The sequence below is a fragment of the Podarcis vaucheri genome (assembly GCF_965113315.1).
Source record: "Podarcis vaucheri genome assembly, chromosome: Z".
In the NCBI taxonomy this organism is placed as follows: Eukaryota; Metazoa; Chordata; class Lepidosauria; order Squamata; family Lacertidae; genus Podarcis; species Podarcis vaucheri.
The window spans coordinates 48,482,890-48,509,444 of NC_138758.1; the positions used below are offsets into that span (position 1 = coordinate 48,482,890).

Genomic DNA, 26,555 nt, shown 5'->3' on the forward strand with positions numbered 1-26,555 from the left:
ACTTTAGGGTCGCCGCAGTGCGCAACCCGAAAATACTTATCCCGAAGTTAGTTCAACCCGAGGTATGACTGTACTATTAATTACATTTCTATACCAGGGCAGTTATAATATAAAAGCACAAAACTGCATACATTCATGCCTGAGCATTTTTGCCAGCTTGCAATTTTGCCCTCAAAATCTGCTAATGCCGCTTGCTTGCTTGCCTGGATGGAGGACAGAGAGGGGTGTGTGAGTGTGCGCAGGAACTTCTGTGACAAAGGTAAAATAAGCATTCATTCCTCCACCTGCTTTTGCCTCTTGCCCCACCCAACCCTGGCACATGGCCCTCAAAAGGTTTCCCAGACTGGAATATGGCCCTCAGGTTGAGGAAAAGGTTCCCAGGCCTGCCTCTCCATGCTTCTCCTCTAGCCCACATGCATTCTTGGATTAACGTGCCATTCTGCTAATTGCCAGACTCCAAGCTATAATCGAGAGAGTCTTCATGCCCTTCCAATGTGATCCGTTACTTGTTATTAAGATTAGTATGGGTGGGATTGGTAACCTGTGGCCCTTCAGATGTTGTTGGGGCTCATCAGCCCCTGCCAGCATAAATTTATTAAAGCATGGTATTTATTCAGGGGAAAGGCTATAGCCCAGTGGTAGAGAATCTACTTTGTGTTCAGAAGGTTCAGTCCCTCGCATCTTCAGGTAGAGATAGCAGAGACTCTGGTCTGAAAGCATGGAGAGCCACAACCTGTCAGCATAGACCAGGGATGGTGAACCTGTGGCTGTCCAGACATTGCTGGACTCCAACTCCCATCAGCCCTTACTAGCATGAACAATGATTATGGGAGTCCAACAAACATCTGGAGGACCACTGTTTCCCTCCCCTGCTAGCAGGAGATGAGTTCTGAAGGGTTGTGCCAAATCAACTTGGGAATTATGACACATTTGTGGATGTTAAGGCTATCAGTGGCTGCTAGTCATGATGGCTGTGTCACCACCAATATCAGAGGTGGTGTGCCTCTGAGTCCCAGCAGATGGGCATCACAATTGTGAGAGTGCCATTGTGCTGGTGCCCTCTGACAGGCTTTCCAGAGGCATCTCATAGATCACTGTGAGCTGAACTAGAGATGCCTTTGGTCTGATCAAACAGCCAGGCTCTTCTGTGGGTTTGAAGAAAGGATTTGAAAGAAGAGAGGGAGGTGGCATCTTGATGCAAATTTCAGAGGACCACACTGGGAGCCTTATTATTTATGCATGCCCAGGACCTCCCTACGTGCTACCCAAGCTTGGGCTCCAGAGAGGTCACTTTGGTGCTGCTAATGCAGTGGTTTGACTTCACCCCTGAAGGTGAACTCCATTGTTCCTTGAGATAGAGGAGTGCCAACATCACACCTTGCCTCTAAGCAGCTCAAGGTAGAACACATGGCCTGTCCCTTCTTCATTTCATCCTCACAGTGACCCTGTGATGTAGCTTAGGCTGACAGTTTGGCGACTGGCCCTAGGTCACCTGGTGAGTGGTCACCTGGTAAACGGCGTTTCCATGCGCTGCTCTGGTTTGCCAGAAGCGGCTTAGTCATGCTGGCCACATGACCCGGAAGCTGTACGCCGGCTCCCTCGGCTCATCTCATCGGCGAGATGAGCGCCGCAACCCCAGAGTCGGTCATCACTGGACCTAATGGTCAGGGGTCCCTTTACCTTTACTTTATGTTAGGGTTGCCATAACCACGATTTCAAAAGGGGAATTGACGTCTGGGGAAATTTTTCCAAAGGCGGTGCTTTGTCCAAGTCAATTGAAATATGGCAACCCTGCATAGAATCATAGAATGCTAGAGATGGAAGGGGCCATAAGAGTCATCTAGTCCAACCCCCTGCAAAGCAGGAATCTTTTGTCCAATGTGAGACTGGAACCCAGGAGCCTGAGATTAAGAGTCTGATGCTCTACCAACTGAGCTATGTCATCCAGCCAGTGGTGTAGCGTGGGTTGTCAGCACCCGGGGCAAGGCAAGTAATTTGCGCCCCCTAACCCGTGGATTTGCGCCCCCTAACCCTAACCCCCAGATGTTGTGCCCGGTGCGGCCGGGCCCCCCTGCACCCCCCACGCTACGCCACTGCATCCAGCTATTCAAGTTGCTAGTTAAGCACTGAAATGTAAAGGTTCTTTTTCCAGCAGCACATTTGGAGGATGCGGACCATTTGGATCCCTTCCAATCAGGGTTCAGGCCTCATCATGGGACTGAAACTGCCTTGGTCGCACTGGTTGATGATCTCCGGCGAGCTAGGGACAAAGGTGAGAGTTGTTTCCTAGTTCTGCTGGATCTCTCAGCGGCCTTTGATACAATCGACCATAACATCCTTCTGGACCGTCTAGAGGGGTTGGGAGCTGGGGGCACTGTTATACAGTGGTTTCGCTCCTTCCTCCTGGGCCGTGTTCAGAAAGTGGTGGTGGGGGATGAGTGTTCAGACCCTTGGGGGGTGCCTCAGGGTTCCGTCCTCTCCCCCATGCTTTTTAACATCTATATGAAGCCGCTGGGAGAGATCATCAGGGGGTTTGGACTGGGTGTCCATCAATATGCAGATGATACCCAGCTCTACCTTTCTTTCAAATCAGAACCAGTGAAGGCGGTGAAGGTCCTGTGTGAGTGCCTGGAGGCGGTTGGAGGATGGATGGCGGCTAATGGATTGAAGTTGAATCCTGACAAGACAGAAGTACTGTTTTTGGGGGACAGGGGGCGGGCTGGTGTGGAGGACTCCCTGGTCCTGAATAGGGTAACTGTGCCCCTGAAAGACCAGGTGGGTAGCCTGGGAGTCATTTTGGACTCACAGCTGTCCATGGAGGCGCAGGTCAATTCTGTATCCAGGGCAGCTGTCTACCAACTCCACCTGGTACGCAGGCTGAGACCCTATCTGCCTGTGGACTGTCTTGCCAGAGTGGTGCATGCTCTAGTTATCTCCCGCTTGGACTACTGCAATGCGCTCTACGTGGGGCTACCTTTGAAGGTGACTCGGAAACTACAGCTAATCCAGAATGCGGCAGCTAGACTGGTGACTGGGGGCGGCCGCCGAGACCACATAACACCGGTCTTGAAAGACCTACATTGGCTCCCAGTACGTTTCCGAGCACAATTCAAAGTGCTGGTGTTGACCTTTAAAGCCCTAAACGGCTTCGGCCCAGTATACCTGAAGGAGCGTCTCCACCCCCATCGTTCTGCCCGGACACTGAGGTCCAGCGCCGAGGGCCTTCTGGCGGTTCCCTCATTGCGAGAAGCGAAGCTACAGGGAACCAGGCAGAGGGCCTTTTCGGTGGTGGCGCCCGCCCTGTGGAATGCCCTCCCATCGGATGTCAAGGTGATGGACAACTACCTGACATTCAGAAGACATCTTAAGGCGGCCCTATTCAGGGAAGCTTTTAATGTATGATATTTTAGTGTTTTTTGGTTTCTGTGGAAGCCGCCCAGAGTGGCTGGGGAAACCCAGGCAGATGGGCGGGGTACAAATAATAAATTATTATTATTATTATTATTATTATTATTATTATTATTTGGCTACTGAACAGAAGCCATGACCTTCTGTTGCCATTATCTTGATAAACTCCCAGAGAACTGTTTTCTGAGGAATAACTCAATTAACTCAAATAGGAGCTTTCCAATTTCCTCCTCTCAGCCCACCACAGTCCTCCCCCAGTCCTTCCCAGTCTGGGAATTAGTGGAATGGGGCCCTCCCTTGAGAAAGTTAACTTCCTCGGTTGTTTCAATGGTTTGTCTGGGGCATCATGTGATTTCAAGCAGGGGTGAGTTGGGACAGGAAGTCTCCCATGCTAGGTTTCATTCAGCTCATGTGACAATTGAGGGGAAGTTTCTATTTTTTATTTTAAAAAAGGAAACTTAAGCAGAAAGATATAGCCCACTACAAATCAGTGTTCTATGAGACGAGCAGAGAGATCCTGAGGTGAATTTCTCTCTGCTATTATTTGGATAGAAATAACAGATAGAAAGGCAGATGTTGCTATTTCCCCACATTCCTTGCTTCCCCCAGGAATGAAAAGTCCTAGGGGCATGCTGCAATGTTTAGCTGACAGATCAGCATGAACTTATGGTGACTTTGTAATATTTACTTTATTACCCAATATATAAGCAGAGCATTTGGGAAATAAATAAATACTCCTTCATCAAGCAGCAAATCCACCAACAGTTGTTTAAGATAATTATAAAGCATTGGTCTTCAGTTGAGCTCAGTATTTACAACAGGGGTAGCTAATGTGCTTCTCTGCAAATGTTGTCGGACTCTACCACCCATTGTCACTCACTATTGGCCATTTGGAGAACACTAAGTGGCAGCGGCTCTTCATGGTAGCAGGCTGGGGTCTCTATCTACCTGGAGATAGATGCTTAGGGCTAAACCTGGAGCCTTCTGCCTGCAATGCCTGTAGATGCTCCAACACTGGGACACAATCCTTCCCCCAGAAGAGCATTCTGGTTGTGGAAGGGGGATTGTTGACATTCACATGACAAACTCATTTTGTATGGATGGATGAAAATGCACTTAGTTGTTACAACCCTTTATTGCTTCCCTGTGCTGTTCCAGTGCTATATTCGGACCTTAAATGCCTAGGATGAGCATGATTATCAATACTCCTTCCACTGATGGAAATACAAGCGACAGACTGTAAGATGTAGTCTTCATCTGAAGGATGGTGACTAAACCACTTCACTGAGAGCAAACTAACACACATAGGAAGCCCATTAGAAATTCTTCAAACCTCCCCCAGGTCTAGACTCTCGTGCTCTCCTGCTGGCTGTAAAACATGGACTGGAAGTGCTCTAGAGAGACCATGGCAAACTGGAACAAAACGAACATGGACTGGATTATCCTGACATTACACTAATGAGGTTTCAGTTTCTTATTTTCTCTGGTTTAGATTCGGGTCTCTGCATTTCTACACCGATAAAATAAATCCTCATAAATATGTCAGCATTCTTGTGTTAATTTCTCTTGATAAACACATCTTAGCAACCTATTTCCATTTTTATAAGGCAATTTCTTTATGTCATCTTCACACATATATGCATTATATCCTATTTCCCCTAATATACATATGTTGTATAGTGTTGGAGAACTGCAAAATTTGCAGAAGTGAATTTTGAGAGGGAGCAGTTTACATTTATGTAATGGTTCAAGTACAGTGGTACCTCGGGTTAAGTACTTAATTCGTTCCAGGGGTCTGTTCTTAACTTGAAACTGTTCTTAACCTGAAGCACCACTTTAGCTAATGGGGCCTCCTGCTGCCGCCGCGCCACCGGAGCCCAATGTCTGTTCTTATCTTGAAGCAAAGTTCTTAACCTGCAGCACTATTTCTGGGTTAGCGGAGTCTGTAACCTGAAGCATATGTAACCTGAAGCGTATGTAACCCAAGGTACCACTGTAAAATGAAATAGGTTTTTTCTCATTAAAATGCTAGCTGAATCAGTTTTCTTTCTGATCACTTTATGATATTGACCCTGGTTCTTTTTTCCTCCCTTCCTAGGCCCAGTGGATGACCCAGGCTGCACCCTTCAACTAGTCAGGAATGACCAACGGGTCAAAATGCTCTACACAACTAGCAGGGTTACGAGTGGTTGCGTGGGCCGTGGGCCCAGAGACACCAACATGGAAGTCCATATTCTTAACCTGAAGTACAACACCTCACAGGTGAGCAGCTCATACAGCAGACAAATGCCCCCTTCTTTCTTGGGAGAGTTCCAGCTTCTAGAGATGTGGGATTATGTGTCACCTGTAGTAGTGCCAATTCTGCTTATTAAAGTGGTCAAGTGGGCACATGTTGGGGTAAGGCGATCTCTCAGATAAGCTGGTTCCAAGTTGTTAAGGGCTTTATGTACTAATAGTAGCACTTTGAACTTGACCTGGTAGCAAATTGGCAATCAGTGCAGACCTTTGAGCACAGCTGTTGTATGCTGACAAGGTCTCACTCCCGTCAGCAACTGCGCTGCAACATTCTGCACTAACTGCACCTTCCAGATCAAGTGTGTGGGAAGCCACATAGAGCACAGTGCAGAAATCCAGGATTTAAGTAACCGGTGCATGAACTACGGTGGCAATTTTTATGTAAGCTGCCTCAGTAAGCTTCAAATGAATTAATAATAATAATAATAATGATAATAATAATAATAATAATAATAATAATGTTATTTATACTCCGTCCATCTGGCTGGGTTTCCCCAGCCACTGTTAGTTTTATTAATCTGCATCCAGGTCTCTCAACCTCTTGATAATAGCAGTGAGGTCAGGTGAGGGAGGTGTTCTCTTTCCCATCTTCAGTGTTACTGTCACCACAACCCTGTGAGTTACGGATTACCACAGTTGAAATTGTTTGTTTGCGTGCTACTTTTCAATGGCAAGCCATGCTTAAAACCGGTCACAGCATCAGAATTCTTTATTTTTCTTTGTTTCATTCTATTTACATACAAAATATCTTGAAGCAATTTAAGAACAAAAGCATAAATGTTAAAAACAATTAACAACAATTTTGTATACAAAACAATTTAATGTATAAAAGCAATTGTATTCTGTCTGTCTGTCCACCCAACCTCCAGATTTATTGCTGGTGTAATTAATTGGCTAAAAATTCATACAACTTGGCTGAAACCCTATCCCAGTTTACGTGGGAATAAGCTCAGTGGGATTTGCTTCATGTAGACATGTATAGGATTGCACTTTTTTCTGGAATCAAGCTACAGCTCTAATTAGTCACCATTATACACAGGCTTCCCCCAGAACAGCCACATAAGCATCAGCCCCTTCCAAAAAACACACAAAAAACACACAAAAAGGACAAAAGAGTATGGTACGCGGTTTTGCATAAAATGTGCCTATGTTGTATATATGCACGGATGCACATTTAGAAAGCATTTATATTATTTATAGAAATAAATACATCTCACTCTGGTAGGGAAGTCTGGGTTGACCTGCTCTGTTTGCTAAAAAAAAAAAAGAGCTCGTTGTGGACAGGCAATTTCAAGGTTCTTAAACTTTACACTAGATATATTTATTCGCTGTTTACATGTATATCGCACCCTACTTCCAAGGTGGCATGTGTGGTTATTCCACTTGCGCATTGATCCTCACAATGCCCCGGTTTAGGTAGGTTAGGTTGAAAAAAAGTGACTTGCCCAAGATCACCCTCTGCCTCCCGGTTTCCTTCTGATCTCCAACTCCATCTCCAGTTAATGGTCTGCGCTGGCGGTTAAAATGAAATTTACAGATTTTTCAGAGAGCCGGAATCTTGTAAATTTCTCTTTGCAGCTGCTCAGGCCTTTAGCAATTGCCAGACAGGCAGCTTCTGAGGAGGAAAGGGAAGTATTGTGAGTGTGTGTGAGCCCTTCACACCAACAGGCCACAGCTGCTTCGGAAAACACAACAGATGCGGTCACGGATTTCCCAGGCCAACCCTGGCAGTTCCCCTTTTAAATCTGGAATGAACGGATCCAGAAACAGGCAGGATTCCCATTGGCTTTAAAACCTTCAACTGAAAAACAACCTGTGTGGTGGCGGCACCGCTGGGGGCATGGGGGGGGGGGGAGGAGGCAGGGATGGAGAAGTGCCTCCCTGAACATTTACTGACCTAGTTGTTTACAGTATTTATACCCCATCCTGCAGCAGCTGACAAAATCTGGTTCTAATGAAACTGCAAAAAAAGGCATGGCAAATAAGGAAAAAAGAGAGTGGTTGGGAAGAGTGGAATGCAAGCTTGAGCACAAGTTATTTGGGTTACAGTTCTTAGAGTTGCAGTTGTGGTGGTTCTGGCTGTCTTGCCCTTTATAAATAACAGCTCCCCCCCCCCAAAAAAAAAAACACCAACAAATTTAGGAGCAGAGCTGGTGACAATTGCTCAGGCCAGGAGGAGAGATCAGCTCCTGCCTCACACTATACACTTAAAGCATTGGGATGCCACTTTAAATCAGGGGTCGGCAACCACAAGAGGTCCATGTGGGTTGTTTAACCGGCCCATGGACCCCCGCCGCCCGCTCAGGGACCTCTGTTGCCTGCTCAGTCAGCTCTCCTGTAGCCAATGGTAAGCTGCACATGCCTGCACATGTTTGCGCATGTGTGCGTGCACACATGCACTCCAGCCCACCGTGGGACTGTGAACCGGCCCAAGTCAAAAAAAACTTTGCGGACCCCTGCTTTAAACTGGGGTGCTAGCTTCCCCCAAAGAACTCTGGGAGCTGTAGTTCTTTAAGGTGCTGAGAGTTGTTAGGACGACCCCCTATTCTCCTCACAGGGCTGCAGTTCCCAAAGCTCCTTGTGAAGAGGCATCAGTTGTTAATTTACTCTGGAAATTGTCACCGCGTGATGAGGATGGGGGGTGTCCTCCAAAAACATCTCAAATCCCTTAAATTACAGCTCTCAGAATTCTTGGGAGTTGGGAACCATGGCTGTTTATAAAGTGCTGTCCTAGCACCTGAAATGTATGGTGTGGATGAGGCCTGAGGCCTGATGGTAGTTAAAATCCTCTCAGGAGGGGGCTTTCCCTCCTCCCTCAAAATATTGTGCATGATGTGGAGAAAGTGAATAGAGAAACATTCTCTCCCCCCCCCCCCGCTCAGAATACTAGAACTTGAATGAAGCTGAATGTTGGAAGATTCAGCACAGAAAACAAAGAAGAAAAATTCTCACTGTGCATAGTGAAATTTGGGGATTCATTCCCACAAGAAATAGAGGTGGTCTCCAATTTCGATGGCTTTAAAAGAGGATTGGACAAATCTGTGGAGGACATCAATGACTGCTGGGGAAATAACATGAATTTTAACAGGGAGAAATGTAAAGTATTGCACTTGGGCAAAAAAAATGAGAGGCACAAATACAAGATGGGTGACACCTGGCTTGAGAGCAGTACATGTGAAAAGGATCTAGGAGTCTTGGTTGACCACAAACTTGACGTGAGCCAACAGTGTGACGCAGCAGCTAAAAAAGCCAATGCAATTCTGGGCTGCATCAATAGGAGTATAGCATCTAGATCAAGGGAAGTAATAGTGCCACTGTATTCTGCTCTGGTCAGACCACACCTGGAGTACTGTGTCCAGTTCTGGGCACCACAATTCAAGAAGGACACTGACAAACTGGAACGTGTCCAGAGGAGGGCAACCAAAATGGTCAAAGGCCTGGAAACGATGCCTTATGAGGAACGGCTAAGGGAGCTGGGCATGTTTAGCCTGGAGAAGAGGGGGTTAAGGGGTGATATGATAGCCATGTTCAAATATATAAAAGGATGTCACATAGAGGAGGGAGAAAGGTTGTTTTCTGCTGCTCCAGAGAAGCGGACACGGAGCAATGGATCCAAACTACAAGAAAGAAGATTCCACCTAAACATTCGGAAGAACTTCCTGACAGTAAGAGCTGTTCGACAGTGGAAATTGCTGCCAAGGAGTGTGGTGGAGTCTCCTACTTTGGAGGTCTTTAAGCAGAGGCTTGACAACCATATGTCAGGAGTGCTCTGATGGTGTTTCCTGCTTGGCAGGGGGTTGGACTCGATGGCCCTTGTGGTCTCTTCCAACTCTATGATTCTATGATTCTATGATTCTATGTTAATAGAGGAAATTGCTTGCAAAAATTGTATGTCAGGAAGAGTTGTATATGCATATTGGGAGAAAGGCACACTAAAGTGCTCGCATTTTTATGAGGACTTTTTGTTTCAGTTTAATATTCATTCATTCATTCATTTATATATTTGTTTTCTACCTTTCCTCTAAGGAGCACAAGGTGGCACACAAAATTCTGCCTCCCCCCCCCAATTTTATCCTCACAACAACTTTGTGAGGTAGGATAGCCTGAGCATGAGTGATCGACCTCTCAGCGAGCTTTGTGGCCAAGAGGGGATTTGAATCCTGGTCTCCTGGGTCTTAGTCGAGCACCCTAACCGCTACAGCACACCGTCTCTCTTGTGGGCTGCTAAGTGTGATTCATTAGCACCCCAAGCCTCTAAACAAGAGGTTGAGGGGCTATTATAGTGCTAGGGTGGCAACTAAACTTTGTACAAGACGGCTACAATATTTGTGGTCGGCATCAGAGATTTCAGTACCACTTGTGGAAAGCGAAGAGCTGGGCCTCTGAGCTCCCTCACTGCATATCACACAGAAACAAACACAAATCTGCTTCGATACAGGCAAGGGCACACAGGATTGTTGGTTTCCTCTTCAAGCTTTGTGTTTGAAGCCTGGGTCTGATGCTTACCCCCTATATTAACTGCAGTGAGAGGGAGACAGGTTGGTGACAACCTGAGGTCCTCTGTGCTTTATTTGCAAATGATTTCTCTAGGTTGCATGAGGTGCATACAAAGTTCAGCAGCATCACACTGGGGGCCATCATGGTGGTTTGCTTGCTTTATCATGGATGTTGAATGGTTTCTTTAAATGTAAAGGTTCATCATTGTTCCACTCCATGTGTATGTCTTTAAGGGGCCGGAGCAAGAGCCAGAGCAAACTAATGAGACCCAGCTTTACAGCTGTGAAACATAGCAGGTGCTGCTGAGTTGTATTTGATTAAGGCGTGTCAGCATTTGGGTAGAGTATATAAGGAGCAGCACCTAGCTCTCCCATTACCCTGGGGGATGGGTTGGTGGTTGGGTCATGTTGGTTTGTTGATGTATTTAGTGTAAATGGAGTTTTTGTTTTTCTTATTAAAACCTTCTCTAAGTACTTTTTGAGTCCTTTCTTTTTAATGCATGATCTCCCCAGCAAGCTCTCTGCAGCGTTACTATACTGCAAAAAGACAACATCTTTGGTTATGGGCCCAGCTGCTGAGTGGATGACTGCATATTTTTGGACTCTGAGAAAGGTTTGAAAACTCCTTCTCCTGTTAGCGTAGTTTTTGTGGGTCTGGAAGAGTTCCAGAATGGTTGACCGGGTTCCTGAAGCTGAGAAGGCTCTGGTCTTCCCACAGCTGACAGATGAGAACTATAGTTTATGGTCTTTCCGGGTGGAGGCGCTTTTGACCTCTAGAGAAGTATGGACCTATGTAACTGATGACCCTCCTGACCCTGTAACTAATGCTTGGTCGAAAGGAGATGCAAAAGCCAGGGCGATAATTAATTTGGCAGTCAGCGACCAGCAAGTAGTCTATATAAGAAATAAGAAAACTGCCAAAGAAATGTGGGACAGTCTTGCAGCAGTGCATGTTAGAAAAGAGTCAGCGTCTGCATTGACGTTTTTCAAGCAGTTGTACCAGACGAAGTTGCAGCCTGGTGGTGATTTGGCAGCACACTTGAGACGTCTGGAGGCAATACGCGGCGAATTAATTCGAAGGGACATGGAGATACCTGATATTCAGTATGTTTTTATCATCCTGTGTTCCCTTAATGAGGACTTTGATGGTATAGCTAGCCAGATATCTGCCATTCCACCAGCACAATTAACTGTGGAAGGCGTAACGGCAAGATTAATGGGCGAGTTGGATAGAAGGGAGGCTTGTGCCATAAGCACTCCTGTTTCCAGAAAGAATGAGGAACACCATATGCAAACCTGTGGTGATACAACTGCATTTAAAGCTGCAAAGCGTTGTTGGTTCTGCAATAAGCAAGGACATTTTGCAAGGGACTGCAGATCCAAAAGAAAGCAAAGTACTCCCAAGCCTGTTTCTGTTCGTCAATCACGGTCGTCAGCCCAGCAGCCGGCATCGTACCGTAAAGACAGAAATGAGCCGCGAGCTTTTCACGCTCGGACTAAAGATCGTAAAAGACCTAAAGGTGCCAAGTGGAAGTCTTTTGTTATCGACTCAGGAGCGTCTCAGCACGTCTGCAATGATCGAAGCTTGTTTATTTCTTTCGAAGAGGAAATTGGTAATGTACATTTACCCAATTCACAAGTCCTGCAGTCGCTTGGCAGGGGTACTGTTAAACTTGACTCTTTAAACATTACAATAGCGAACTGCATTTACTGCCCGTCAGTGGACAATTTATTATCAGTAAGGTGTTTTGCTCGTCAAGGCATAACTGTGCGTTTCTTAAAGTCTATGTGTGAGTTTTTCGAGGGGAACAAATGTCTATTGTATGCCCGGGAATCTGATGGTTTATATAGACTGTATTTTCGCACCTACTCCCAATCGCCTATAAATTGCAGAGCAGCACAGTCAAGCCAGGGGTTGAGGAATGTAAGACCACATTCTGGGTGTGTCCACATGGCGCACAGAATTCTGGGACACCTGAATTTTGCTGATGTAATTAAGACAAAGAAGATTGTTAATGGCCTCAACTTAAAACCATGTAAATTCTTTATGCAGTGTCTATCCTGTTGCAAGAATAAGATTAAGGTTGCACGCAAGGGTAGGTGCTCAGATAGGAAAGTAACTGAGCCATTTGAGCGTGTACATTGTGATTTAGTTGGGCCACTCCCACCATCATTAGGAGGTTCTAAGTACTGGCTTACCCTCATAGACCAGTATAGTAGATATTGTTGGACTTATGCAATAGCTGAGAAGTCCCAAGCATTTGAGAAGTACAAAGTTTTTTGCAACTGGGTAAAAACACACTTTAACAAACCTATTAAGAACCTGTTTTCTGACCGGGGCGGGGAATTTGTTTCTGAGGATTTTGAGAAATTCCTGGAAGCGCAGGGGACTACTCATGAGTTATCTTGCCCCCGAAGTCCCTGGCAAAATGGGCTTGTTGAAGTTGTGCAGCGTGACTTGCAGGCAGGGGTTAAAACTTATCTGCACGATGCTAATCTGCCCAAAGCATTTTGGGCTGAAGCACTCAATGCCTTTTGCCATGTTAGAAATCGCAGTTATCATTCTGGTTTAGATGTCACCCCCTATGAGAAGTTGTTTAAAAAACGCCCTAATCTGAAATACCTACGCTTTTGGGGTTCAGATGTAATCATGTATTATCCTGCGAAGCAGAAATTGGGTGAGCGTAGTGTTCAGGGGAAATTAATGGGCTACCAGCAGGGGGCGTACAGAATTTACATACCAGCAACTGGCAAATTTCATATTACCAGAAGCATGATACAAACTGTAAATTGGAATGGAGTTGCTGTTTTCCAAGATACTGATGGTATAAATGATACTGACGAAGAAGAGGAAGAAGCAGCAGCAGGAGAAAATGGTGCTTCTGAATTAATGGGGAAAGACAAAAAGCCTGTTGAATCGGATAATTTGTTTGAGGATTTAAAGTCACAGGCACCCGAGGGGAGGTTAGATTCTCTTGAGTTTTCTGACCGTGAGCTTAGCCTACAGGCACCTCTTCAGTCTGACAATGTTGATTTACAACCTGAAACTAGTGGTTCACTTAGTCCCATTAAGTCTGAGGAGTCTGACTCTCCTTCCGGACTGAGATGTTCAAATAGAAAGAGACAGAAGCCACAACGTTTCACAGATGAACATTTTAATACTGTGTATGCCAATAAGGCGGTTTTTGAGCCAAAAAGCTACAATGATGTTCAGAATTTACCTAAGCACCAAGCTGTAAATTGGTATAAAGCTATGAACTCTGAGATAGCTTCTTTAAAAGAGCATAACACTTGGTCTCTTGTACCACAAACCCCAGATATGAGACTTATTGATTCAAAATGGGTTTATAGAGTTAAAATGAAAGACATGTACAAAGTATGCTTTATGTTTTTGTTCCACAATGATGAACCGCAGGGGAAATGTTGAATGGTTTCTTTAAATGTAAAGGTTCATCATTGTTCCACTCCATGTGTATGTCTTTAAGGGGCCGGAGCAAGAGCCAGAGCAAACTAATGAGACCCAGTTTTACAGCTGTGAAACATAGCAGGTGCTGCTGAGTTGTATTTGATTAAGGCGTGTCAGCATTTGGGTAGAGTATATAAGGAGCAGCACCTAGCTCTCCCATTACCCTGGGGGATGGGTTGGTGGTTGGGTCATGTTGGTTTGTTGATGTATTTAGTGTAAATGGAGTTTTTGTTTTTCTTATTAAAACCTTCTCTAAGTACTTTTTGAGTCCTTTCTTTTTAATGCATGATCTCCCCAGCAAGCTCTCTGCAGCGTTACTATACTGCAAAAAGCCAACAGGCAGCACTTTTCTTTTAACTTGCAGCCATTTAAGAGACAGAAAAGTCTCCCATGTTAAAATTTCTCTGTGACTGCCGTCCATGCATTAGGGAGAACTGCACGGGCTGCTTTGGATTTCCTGGAAATTTCCACTGCATTCATTTACAGTGCCGAAGAGGCAGCACCCATGTTGGCACTGACCTGTGATAGGGCCTTCTTGGTGGCTGTTCCCTGTTTGTGGAACCCTTTCCCCGTGACGTGTGTCTGGCCCCGCTTGTGTTACTATTCTGGAGGAAGGCATGGAAGGTCACTTCTGAAGGGGGCTTGAGGCAAACCATATGCACCCATTTTCATCCGGTGTGGCATAGTGGTTAAGAGTGTCAGACTAGAGACCAAGGTTCAAATCCCCCACTAAGTCGCGAAGTTCATCTTTCTCAGCCTAAACTACCCCTACAGGGTTGATTGTGGGCATTAAATGAGGAAGGGGAGAAGAACCACATGTGCCACTCATTTTGCGCTCCTAAGAGAAAAATGTAGGACATAAATGCAACGATAAATAAATGCAATATCATATTTCCCTGCATTCTCTTCCCTCGGCCATTAAACAGGCCACCGGCCTCTGGCGACGTGGACGGACAGGCCCGGAAGTGGCTGAGGCTTAGATGCGGAGGAAATGATATTCACCCTATCCTGCCAGTAAATAGGATGGGAGCAAAAATCCCCCTCCTGTGTTTACAAAGGGGTTGGTGGGAGGGTGGTTGCGTAGCAGCCGGCCCCTGATGTCACAACTGTGGCATCCAGACAACTGGCTCCCAGCCCCGACCAAGCGTCAGGGGAGGGGAGGCCGGGGTGGGCGGTCAGGCTCCAGCCCGAAAAGAATTACTGGAAGCCGGTTTCTATAAGCAGATCCCAGTGCTCGAGCAGGCAGGAGAAAGCCTGCCGCCATTCTGGGGGGGGCGAGAAAACAATGGCTTCTGAAAAAGGACAGGGGGCTAAAAATAGATGCGGGCCTTTGCCAAGGCAGGACGGCGGAGACTCAAGGGGTCCTGTGGCCGCCCCCACAGAGCCGTGCTTATTCATTAGCTCATGCCACTGCTATGGAGCTGAATGTGTTGAGAGAGAGAGAGAGCACTTGGGTCTCTCTCTGGTCGTGTTTTTTGTTTTGATTTTTGCTGTGCTCCCGCCAACCACAAGCCTCCTACAAATTTCGGAGAGAACTGCTTTGGTAGCGGTGGGCCGGGCAGATCAGTCCAAGGCTACATGTGCCACTGAGGTCACTGGCCTCCAGGTCTGACCTGAAGTCTCCAGGTTTGCCTAGACCTGTCCAGGTTTGGGGAAGGCTGAATCTTCAGGTGTGTAATAGTGATGGTGAGGAGAAGAAGATGAAGACGAAGACGACTGGCAGGATCTGGCTACAAATTATAGCATGGGCAATGTTGTAGGGTTGGAGTGTCTGCCCTCCTTCACACCCCTCTCCCAACTAACCTCCACCTCTAGGTCCCCACCCCACCATATCAACTGGCGCTGCCCCCATGTCTCAGGTGTGGGCCCTGAAATTGCAGAGTCTAGGATGCTCCTGTCCTGGCAATCCTATGTACTGGGAGAGGGGGGGGGTCTCTTCTGGTGTTGGGACAGTAATGACCAGAAATAAAGAAGCAATGCCTCTCAAAGCTATTTAGTGATTTCATTTGCATTCCTCCTTTTGTATGTTCATCCTTACTGTGAGATATGCTAAGGTGAGAAACTGAGTGGCCCACAGTTACCCAGTGAGCTTCCTAGCCAAGTGGGGAGTTGAATCCTGGTCTAATAATAATAATAATAATAATAATAATAATAATAATAATAATAATAATTTATTATTTATACCCCGCCCATCTGGCTGGGTTTCCCCAGCCACTCTGGGCGGCTTCCAAAAGAATATTAAAATACTATGATACATCAAACATTAAAAGCTCCCCAGCTCCCAGCCCCCCAAGGACCCCCCCCCCCAAGGTCCTAGTCCAACATTCTAGCCATTACACCACACTGGCTCTCCCTGCCATCACACTCTGCCTCTTTCTCCCAGTCCAATATCTCTTGGAGGTTCTCACCACTCCAAACCTACCCTACATCTTAACGTTTTATTTTACAAATTTATACCCCACACTTTCATAACTATACAGAGAGGCAGAGCACAACATATAAAAGGATAAAATCAATCAATGATCCTTGAAAACATCGCTGAAACATCAGCAAATATTGATGGATAAAAAGAAGAAAAAAATCATGTTGTACAAGCTTGTCTAATAAAAGAAGTTTTCAAGAAACCTCTGGCAGAAGGGAGGGATCCTGCCGAGCCTTTGCTGGTTCCACAGGGCAGGGCCTGCAACTCTAAAGACTACCACTTGGGCAGGAATTTCTTCACCTGTCCTGAAACACTTGACTGATGATCCCCTTTTCCATTTCTCTGCCAGATGCCCTTGACCCCGTTCAGCGTCAATGTGTCAGCAGCAAAAGGAGGCCAGAAGGTGGTTTTTGTGGTGAACTCCAACAAGCACACCATTCTGAATGTAACTACAGGGGATCACCACCTTGCCTTCGTCACGGTGAGTACCTGGGCTGAGCCACATCCTGCAGACCTTGTATAATGTACATCAGGGTGGGGAGCCATTTTCAAGCATGAAAGGAGGGGGTGAAGCAAGGCCTGTGAGTGGTGTGGCCTGGGGAGATACCTGGAGGTCAAAGAGAGAGACATGAAGGGTTTTGGGGCCTAACATACAAGAAGTGTGGTGATAGACTGGAAGGGAACGAGTGAGAGTTGATGCTCTTCCATTGCTTTGTCCTTTCACTCTTTCCCTCCTTCTCGAATGGGACTTGGCAGCCAGTAGCTTGACCCACCTGGTATAACTGGGTACATGGCTTCATGCGCTGTAACAGGCTCCAGAGGAGTCTGTGACCTTCTGTCTTCTTCTCCACAGCTGGAAGAAATCTCCCAAATTCCAGATCTTTAAGGATAGTGATAAGCTACAGAAGATGGAGGGAGGGTATTAATCCTGGGGTGGTGTCTTTCTTTATCTTAGCAGTTGAGAGAAGGGGAAGGTATGTGGATTCCAGAAAGTGAAGAAGACCAGTCAAATTTGTACACTAGAAAAAGGACCCTCAGCAAACAAGATTCTTGGTCATGAGTTAATCAGGGCAGGGCAGCGGGGGGCTAGGAAACACACTGCATTTTGCAGGGGGGGGCAGTTACATTTCAGGTGCTTTAAGTATACATCAGAAACCTTTAAGTGTGGGTGTAACAAGTACTTTTTCAAAAATGCATATTACACAAGTTTCGCTCTCATCAGGGAGACATAGGCGTTCCTGGCCCTGCTTCACTCTCCAGGTGGATAGGAGTGGTGGGAGCCATAGACCAAAACATATCGAGGGCACCAGGCTGGCAAAGGCTGGAAAAAAGCAAAATTAATGGGATTGTGCACATGGTTCTGTCACGTGAAGCTTTGCCGATGAGCAGGAGCACCTATGTGTACTGGGGAAAACACAGTACAAACAGAATCGCAATATAATGTGTGGTCATGTCAACACTACTCATTTTGATGGGGGCAGTGTTTCCTCAACAGACACATGAGCATCCAGGGCAGCTCTTTCCAACTCTGTGACCTCCAGATGTTTTAGACCACATTCCCATTGGTTGTAGTCCAAAATATCTGGAGGCCACCAGTTTGGAAAAGTCTGGAGTGGGAAGGAGAAGCAAATGGACTGGGGGAGTCAAAAGCTGTGGCAAACTTCATATTCCAGTTCCAACTTTAGAAATTATCCTTGTCAAAAGTGGAGTTCAAGGGGAATGGGAAGCAGGACTGGGGGAACTCATAACATGGAAACTGAATGGTGTCATCCAGAGAAGCTGGATATCGGGAAGTTTGAGACATATGAAAGGAGGCATGTCTTCATGGGGCATGTAGTCAGGCTGTGGAATTTGTTCCCACACAATGTGACAGTGGCCACCAACTTGGTGAGAAGAATCCACTGAGGGTAAGGCCACCAATGGCTACTAGTCATGATGAACATAAGAACGTAATGCTAACCTGCAGGATCAGGTCAATGCCCGATCTAGTCCAGCTTCCTGTTCTCACAGCAACTAGCCAGATGCCTGTGGTCTCCAACAATTGATATTCAGAAGCATTTCTGCCTACAACTGGAAGCATAGTCATCATGGCTCAGGTCTTGCTTGTGGGATTCTCACTGCGGCATCAGTTTAGCCAACTGAGAGGAAAAGATGCTGAACAGACAGGCTTTTGTTCTGATCCATCAGGGCTCTCCATTTGTTCTTAACCAGAGGAGCAATAAAGGAAAGCACTTTGACCACAACTCCCACTATCCCTGCTTATTGGCTATGCTGGCCGGGGATGATGGGAGTTGGGAATCCAAGAATATCTGTCGGACCACTGGTTCCCCATTGATGAGCTAGAGCACGATGCTTTCTCCTTGGTATATCAGTCCATAGGGTCACTGGACTATTGACTGACAGATTGTTTGATTGTATTTATACCCCACCATTCACAACAGCCCCAACCTAGCTCACCCAAAGGAGTGGGTGAAGGAACCTCCTGTCAAGGTACCATAAAATATAAACACACACACACTCATATACCAGGCAAGCAAGAGTCATTATTGGTTTACAATTGCACAGGCTGCTCAGGTATTCTGGGAGAGGGTTGTAGAAGCATGCATACACGCAGGAAGGGACTGCAATGTCAGTGGCACTGAATCAGGATGGCTGCTCAACACTGGCTGCAAAAAGTGTTCCCCATTGCACAGCATGTGCCAGCCTGCTCTTGCCATTGGGATGCAGAGTAGTGCATGCAGGCATCTAAAAAAGCCCATGCAGGCTTACATAGTGCTATCCTGGATGTGCCGTTAACGCCGTTACCACAGGCACCTTTTTAGTGACTTAGTTACCAAACAGCTAGATGCAGGTTGACTAGCGCATGGGACTCATGCTTGGAACAGACCAAGGATCAGTCTCAGCACACAGAAGCATAATAAGAGCCCTGCTGGATCAGACCAGAGGCCCATCTAGTGGAGTATTCCATTCCTATAGTGGCCAGCCAGGTCCCTGTGGGAAGTCCCAAGGAGGACATAAGCACAACAGCTACATCTTAGCTCCTGCATCAGACACAGTGTACCAGATTCTGGCATGGCTGGGTGAATGTTACCCTTGATTACCTTATCCTCCATGGATTTGTCTAGTCCTATTTTTAGAGCCGTCCAAGTTGGTGGCCATAAAGACACCTTGGGGGAGCGAATAAATGTCAAGAACTTATCTGTCTGCCGCCACTGTGTGAAAAAGGACTACCTTGCGCATGCCCTGGATATCCTACACTTTCGCATTATTGGAAGACCTTGAAGGATTCCAGTACTGTATTTAGGAGAGAGGGAGGGAAACCTCTCCCTCTCCACTCCATGCCAAATTTTGTGCCCCTTTGTCGTGTCGCAACCCATGACTTTGCAAGGCCCCCGCAGGTCCGCTTCCTCTGCCCATGGATCTCTCTGCCGGGAGGCTCTGTGACGCAGATAACCTGGGGAAAATCTCCCATTTCCTCTGGCTGTTTGGCATAGGGTCAGGGATGGTGCTTGGCTCCAGCCAGCTCAGCCGAGCCTGTGAGCTTTGTTAGCAAAATAAAACCCTTTTCCTATTTGTGTCTAATAATAAAAAAGGGCTGACAATGGAAGCGGGATGGGGGAGGGCAGTGGCGCGAGAGGCACAATCAGATGCAGTACGGCACCATTAGTTCAAGCTGGAGGGCAGGCCCCCACCCCCCCACCCCCGCCGCCACTGTACTGCCTTCTTGGACGTTCCATTCCGTGCCCTGTATGGGGTCAGGAGGGAGATGGAGGTGTGCAAGGCAGCTCTTAGTCACCTTTTCTCTTTCCATTCCTTGCATTGTTGGCTGGCAAAAGGGAGCCTTTAGGCTGTGACAAATTGGGTGGGGGGATGAGCCACCATCCCCTGGAAAATCCCAAAGCCAGGCCAAACTAGCTTCCTGGTGAGCCACCCCTTCCAAAATACTGGTTTTTGAAAAGTCTGAAAGACTGAGAAGAGTTGTGTTGGTTTTTCTTTTTAAGAAAAGAAAGAAAACACACTTTTTGGAGTCTTAGTAAGTAATCTGGTTACAGGTAGGTAGCCGTGTTGGTCTGCCATAGTCGAAACAAAATTTAAAAATTCCTTCCAGTAGCACCTTAGAGACCAACTAAGTTTGTTATTGGTATGCGCTTTCGTGTGCATGCACACTTCTTCAGATACCAATAACAAACTTAGTTGGTCTCTAAGGTGCTACTGGAAGGAATTTTTTTATATTGTTTCGATCAGTTTCTCGGTTTTCCTATCTTAAATCCAGTAACCCCCACCCCACATTCTGCAGTAATTGGCATTAACTGGCAACTGGGGGGGGGGGAACCCTGTGAAAATGCACAAGGTTTTTAGTGCGCCCTGGTGTGAGAAGGACGCAACAGCTGACAACACCCTGGCAGTCCTGGGGGCTGGCTGGGCATTGTGGAGGAATGCACCCCACAAAAAATTCTGCTCAGGGTGACAGGCCCCCAGCCTTCCTCCCCCCCCCCCCCGTGCTATACCTCTGAGTCTGATTTATACTAATATCAGCCAAGGAAGGGCAAAGTCAGCCATGCAAACCCCATCCCATGTTTTCATCTTTCTTAACAAACGGGATTTAAAAGTAAAATAAAATGGAAATTCCCAAATATGTTGCTCTTTCTAATGTTGGTTGTGCAGCTATTCCTTCAAAGAATTCCTTTTGAGCCTGGCCAACCTCACAGGACTGATTGTTTGACGCCTGACTCTTTTCAGCTTTCAAGGCAGACAACAATAGGTTATAAAATTCCTTTGATCGTGGGGGGAGATTAGCTGTCAGCTTCTGCCTGACCTCTCTGACTTGTTCTTTCCTCTCTGTGCTGAGAAGGTGACTGGGGGGTCACAGAGAGCCTTTGTGTCATTCCTTTTCCGTAACCTACAGGGGGATAGAAAGTGTAAAAATAAATTCTGAAAATTGTAGCTGACAGAAGTAACTGCACAGTTATTGGTGTGCCAAAAATCATTTCCTGTTTCCTTCTTGGATGCCCAAAAGTGTAAGTGCCATCTCATAAACAGCTTGGAACTGCAGTACCTCAAAGACCACCTCTCCCAATCTGAGCCAACCCAGACCCAGTGATTATCATCTGAGGCCTTTCTTCGTGTGCCTCCGCCACAAGGCATGCAGAGGGTGGCAATATGAGAACAGGCCTTTTCTGTGGTGGCCCCCCATTGCGGGATGCTCTTCCCAGGGAGCTTCGCCTGGTGCATCCATTGCATATCTTTAGGTGCTAGGCAAAAGATTTCCTCTTCTCACAGGCCTGTGGAACTTTGGGGTTATTATTTTATGTATTTTTGTGTTTTCATATTTTAAACTGCCCTGTGATCCCCAGATGAAGGGCTGTATAGAAATTTAATAAATAAAATAAATGTTACAGGCATCATCATGGAGCAGTGACCAAACACCCACTGTAATGACATTACAGCCTCCAGTCTTTCTCTGATAAAAAAAGCAGGGATGTCCCTGAACTAGGAAGGCATGTTGGAAGATTCAGGACAGATAAAAGAAAGGACTATGGCACTCCCTCCCACCAGAAGCATTGATGGCCACTAAACCAGATGGCTTCAAAAGAGGATTAGTCAAGTTCATGCACGTAAAGGCTATCCTCTGCCTCCACAGTTGGTGGTAGAAATGCTTCTGTATCCCAGTTGCTGCAAACCACAGTGCCCTTGTGTTTAGACCCTGCTTTTGGGTTTCCCACAGGCATCTGCTTGACCACAGTAAGAACACTGGCCTGATCCAGCAGGATCTCCTCGTGCTCTTATGTGCCCCCCCCCACTCCCATGTCCAAGGAGGTTGTCTAGAAGGGAATGTAGCACTCAGGTTGAAAACGGTTGCCCTACCCTGCTGTATTTAAATACTACACCTCCACACAGAGACAATTGGTGTTTCTGGAAGTGAAGAAAATTTAAACAGGGCTCATTTGCAATGCACGTAGGTTCAAAGTGTACAATCACTTGCAAAATGTGTGCAGTTAAATTATGAAATCTGCTACCCTTATTTGAGCATGATGTCTTCACATGGAGATCCAATGATGTCAAAGTAGGTGCTGCAGGTGAGGTTGGGAGGAAGGCACCCATAGGCTGTCACTCCTGTTCCTCCCTGTGTAAGTGGAGCAGTTAGGGATGGGGGAGAAATTTTGTTTGGTTTGCATTTTAATGCAAACTAACAAATTGATAGTTCACAAAACAGTGTGCAAACCAACATGTACCTACCCATCAAAACTCACCCTTTGCAAATTTTGTGATGCAACTTTCCAACCAAAAAATGAGTATAAACATGAATTTATTAATGGGAAGTGTGCACAAAAATACATTTAATCATGAAAATAACATTTAAAATGGATTATATTAGGGGGTATAGCTTGCAAAAATGAAGACTGGAAAGAAGGAGAAACTGAGAAGAAACCAGAAATGACTGATTTGTCCACTGCTCTGAGTGACTGGACAATATATCACCTCATCCAGCTCCCTGTCTCCTGACTGCGTGGAACTCCCCTTTTAAAAATAGAAAAGCGAGGCCAAAGTTGCAAGACCCAATGCTGTCCAAGGACTATCTCTCAATGTTATGCTTGAATCCAGACATGAAATACATGGAGGATTTATAGAGTGCAACTCTCATTGCCAAAAGGAAACACTAGGGCCCCTTTTTCAGCCAGAACTTTGTGGAACTCAGCTCTAGCACCTCTCAGGTCTCCATTGCTATTATAAGAAAATGAGGGAGGTGTTCATGATGAGCTCCAGCATCTCTTTTCTATAAAAATAGCACGGGGAACACTCTGATTTTATTCTGCTGTACATTTCTTTTCCAGGATGTGCATAAACTCACGGTCATGGGGTTCAACAAAGAAATCAACAAAACTGATTTGCCTTCCTCCAATGCGGAGATCTTAAATTGGGCCAAAACTAAATATGGGGGTGTCAGCACCTTTGTAGAATTGGAAGACCCTCAGAAGATTAACTTTCAAGTCAACAGAGGTCAGTTCTGTTAAGATGGTGTTTCTTAAGTCAAAGTGTAGCAGGAGTCCTCCCTATAGAGCACCCTTCCCCAACCTGTGGTCCTCCGCATGTTGTTGGACTACAACTCCCATCAATTGCTGGCTGAGGCTGATGAGAGTTATAATAGTTCAGAACATCTGGAACACACCAGGTTGGTGAGGAATGCTATAGAGCCACAATGACTTGCTAAGGGGACCTTACCCCACCTGATTCAAATCATTTGCATGCAGTTACTAATGACGCAGGTGGCGCTTTGGGTTAAACCACAGAGCCTAGGGCTTGCCAATCAGAAGGCTGGCAGTTCGAATCCCCGTGATGGGGTGAGCTCCCATTTCTCTGTCCCAGCTCCTGCCAACCTAGCAGTTCGAAAGCACGTCAAAGTGCAAGTAGATAAATAGGTACCACTCCAGCGGGAAGGCAAACGGCATTTCTGTGCACTGCTTTAGTTTCACCAGAAGTGGCTTAGTCATGCTGGCCACATGACCTGGAAAAACTGTTTGCGGACAGACGCCGGCTCCCTCGGCCTATAGAACGAGATGAGCGCCGCAACCCTAGAATTGTGCACGACTGGACCTAATGGTCAGGGGTCCCTTTACCTTTACCTTTTACTAATGAATTAAATTGAGTTCAATTGATGTATTAATTGATTAGATCTGCATGAATTTGGATTTGACTAAAAACACTGAATGAATGAAAAACGGGCCATATATGGGTGGCTTTACGTCCACTTTGCAAATCACAATCTATCAGAAGACAGCCCTGTATTTGAAGGGCTCTTCTCTTTGAAGCACTGACCAAGGGAAAGCATGAGTGGTCCTGAAGTTGCCTATCCAGAGTGAACACCTGAACAGAAAAGTCAGGAGGCACACTAGTCACCTGACCAGTCTTTCCCACCAGGGTGAGATGTATTGTGCTTCTTCTTATAGTCATTTTTCTAAAATTCCATCAGTGCATTTAAATCAGCACATCCAAATTTTATGCAGACCTGTATCCTCTTTTTCTTAGTGAATGATTTCTTCTTTTTTGACGATACATAAACAGTCACATCATTGCATGTGTTTTTCTCTTATTGAGCATCAGCCATCTCCTGAGCCAGTTTCCCACAGTTGTTCTTTTGTCTCCTTCAGAGCCCAGCTCCTCCGAGAAATGTGTACCTAAGAGCTATTTTGATGCTGAGCCCTACCTAGAGGCTGAGTTTGACTCTGACAATACCAAGAGCTGTCTGGATTCCACTGTACACCCTGGAAAAGAGGCGCACATCATGTGGCTCCAGCAGAGTCCTCCAGACTCTGGGTAATTTGGTAGCATGGATCTAACTTCTGACTTGCGAGTAAATTATGCAAATAATAATGTTCACATTTCCACCAGTTTTGTCCTGCAATATTCTTGTGTAGCTTATGATATTCTTGGCAATGATCAGGCTGCAAAAATGGGTAAAGGAAGAAGGCTTGAGTTGATAGTACAGGTCCACAATGTATAGCCATTTAAGAGACTTACCACAATAAACATTTGGTGCTTCCTGGCGCTCCCCAAAAAGAAAGAAACTGTAAAGAGGGAATACTGGTGTTAATATATATTGGCAAGGAGGCACAGACTTGAAAAATTGGAGGGAACAGATAAGCCGATAGATATGGGGAATATTATATTCAACTCAGTAGAAAAAATAAGGACACACCCACCTTAATAGAAGTACATAAGTCTTGATAATGATCAAAAGGTTGGCCAGCCCAAGCCTGAGGTTCCCTAACTTTGCAACATTAGGAAGTAGATAAATTAACCTTGATAATTATAAAGGGAAGGAAACTTAGCCTTTTAGATCAGAATTCATAGTGATACATAGGAAGATCTGCCTCAATAGATACTGTAAGGTTGATAACCTTAATGAAAAAGAAAGAGCAATCAACCTTATAGGTGGGCCTTAATCAATTTTGATAGATCAGCTTAATAGCGAGGTAGCATTAGTAAAGGTAGGGAAGAAGAAAAGTCTATTCATATTCTGATCCATGGTCAACTGGGAGACTAATGGACAATTTCTGGTGTCTACCAGTTGTGGAAATTTTTGCAAAGAGGCCTTGACTAAGCTGTATCACAGTCCTGTCTTAAGCAAAAGGTGCATATTCAGGATCACTGAACACAGATTAGCTATGCCTGTTGAACCATGAGAGATCGTGAGTATTGCTTTGCCTTTATAAATTTAAAACACACCAGGGGACCATGAGAAGTCTTGTTGAAAATAACAACAGAGCAGACTAGACAAGACCAAAGCCAGCCTGCCTCTGATGTTAATGTCTTACATGATGCAGGTGACAAACACAGTTGAATAGCAAGGCGGGTGTCATGTTGGTGATTAACATGCTATTCCAGTCTGATCTACCAAAGGGGGATCTTCTAGGTGTTGCATGGGCTGTTAAAAAAAATACCTTGCTCAACAATGAGACCTTATCATTTATCCTTGGGTTTGTTCTCCAGCACACAGGCTGTGGATCTGAACATCAAAGTGACATGCAGTAATGGAAAACCAGCTAAGGAGCTGACCACACTACTAGTGCTTAAAAGCCACGAGAGGATGTTTTGGAACATTGATCAGATGCCTGAATATGTGAAATTCATGGTAAGAGTGGGAGAGAAATGCCCTCTGGCTGCTGAAGTTATGGGCTTAGAACTTCATGATTACTATTATTCATAAACGCAAAGCTAGATGTGTTGATCCAGACAAAAAGGGCATGAAGGGGGACATTCAGCTCCTGGGACTGAGATTTTCCACCTCTGCCTTACATATAAGAAGACCATTCTGCTTCTCACAGTGGCCAATGAGAGGGTTATGGGGAGTCCACAAGTAGGGCATGAAGGCCTCTGCTATTGAAGCTCCCTGCAGGAACTTGTATTCAGAGGCAGACAGAGTGGTGCAAGGGTGAAACATCTGCCAGTCACACCAAACTCTGATTAGGGCTGGCCCAACACTTTTCAGCCCCTGAGGCAAACCCCAAAATGGCATCTCCCCTCCCCACCATGGAAGAATGGGGTCAAGGAAGACCAATATCAGGAACAAGGGTGGAAGGAAGGAAGGAAGGTCAACATTGAGAGATACTGCCCTGGTGGACCCTGCTGCCTGAGGCGGTTGCCTCATGGACATTGTAGCCAATGCTACAATAATGGGCATTGGTAAAAAGGTAAAGGGACCCCTGACCTTTAGGTCCAGTCACGGATGACTCTGGGGTTGCAGCTCTCATCTCGCTTTATTGGCCAGGGGAGCAGGCATACAGCTTCTGGGTCATGTGGCCAGCATGACTAAGCCGCTTCTGGCAAACCAGAGCAGCGCACGGAAACGCCGTTTGCCTTCATCTACTTGCACTTTGACATGCTTTCAAACTGCTAGGTGGGCAGGAGCTGGGACTGAACAATGGGAGCTCACCCTGTCGCAGGGATTCGAACCACCGACCTTCTGATC

The 26,555-nt window shown here is 46.0% G+C and overlaps 1 protein-coding gene across 2 annotated transcripts in view; it reads left to right on the forward strand.

The window, feature by feature from the left end:
* Window positions 1-26,555, forward strand: part of ENG (endoglin) — a 58,270-nt gene that overhangs the window by 10,603 nt on the left and 21,112 nt on the right. For both annotated transcript variants that reach the window (XM_082208897.1, XM_082208896.1), the window contains exons 2-6: window positions 5,507-5,670; window positions 16,437-16,568; window positions 22,921-23,086; window positions 24,235-24,400; window positions 25,577-25,718. In XM_082208897.1, coding sequence (XP_082065023.1) covers window positions 5,507-5,670; window positions 16,437-16,568; window positions 22,921-23,086; window positions 24,235-24,400; window positions 25,577-25,718 — 770 coding nt within the window. The remainder of the gene's footprint in view (window positions 1-5,506; window positions 5,671-16,436; window positions 16,569-22,920; window positions 23,087-24,234; window positions 24,401-25,576; window positions 25,719-26,555) is intronic.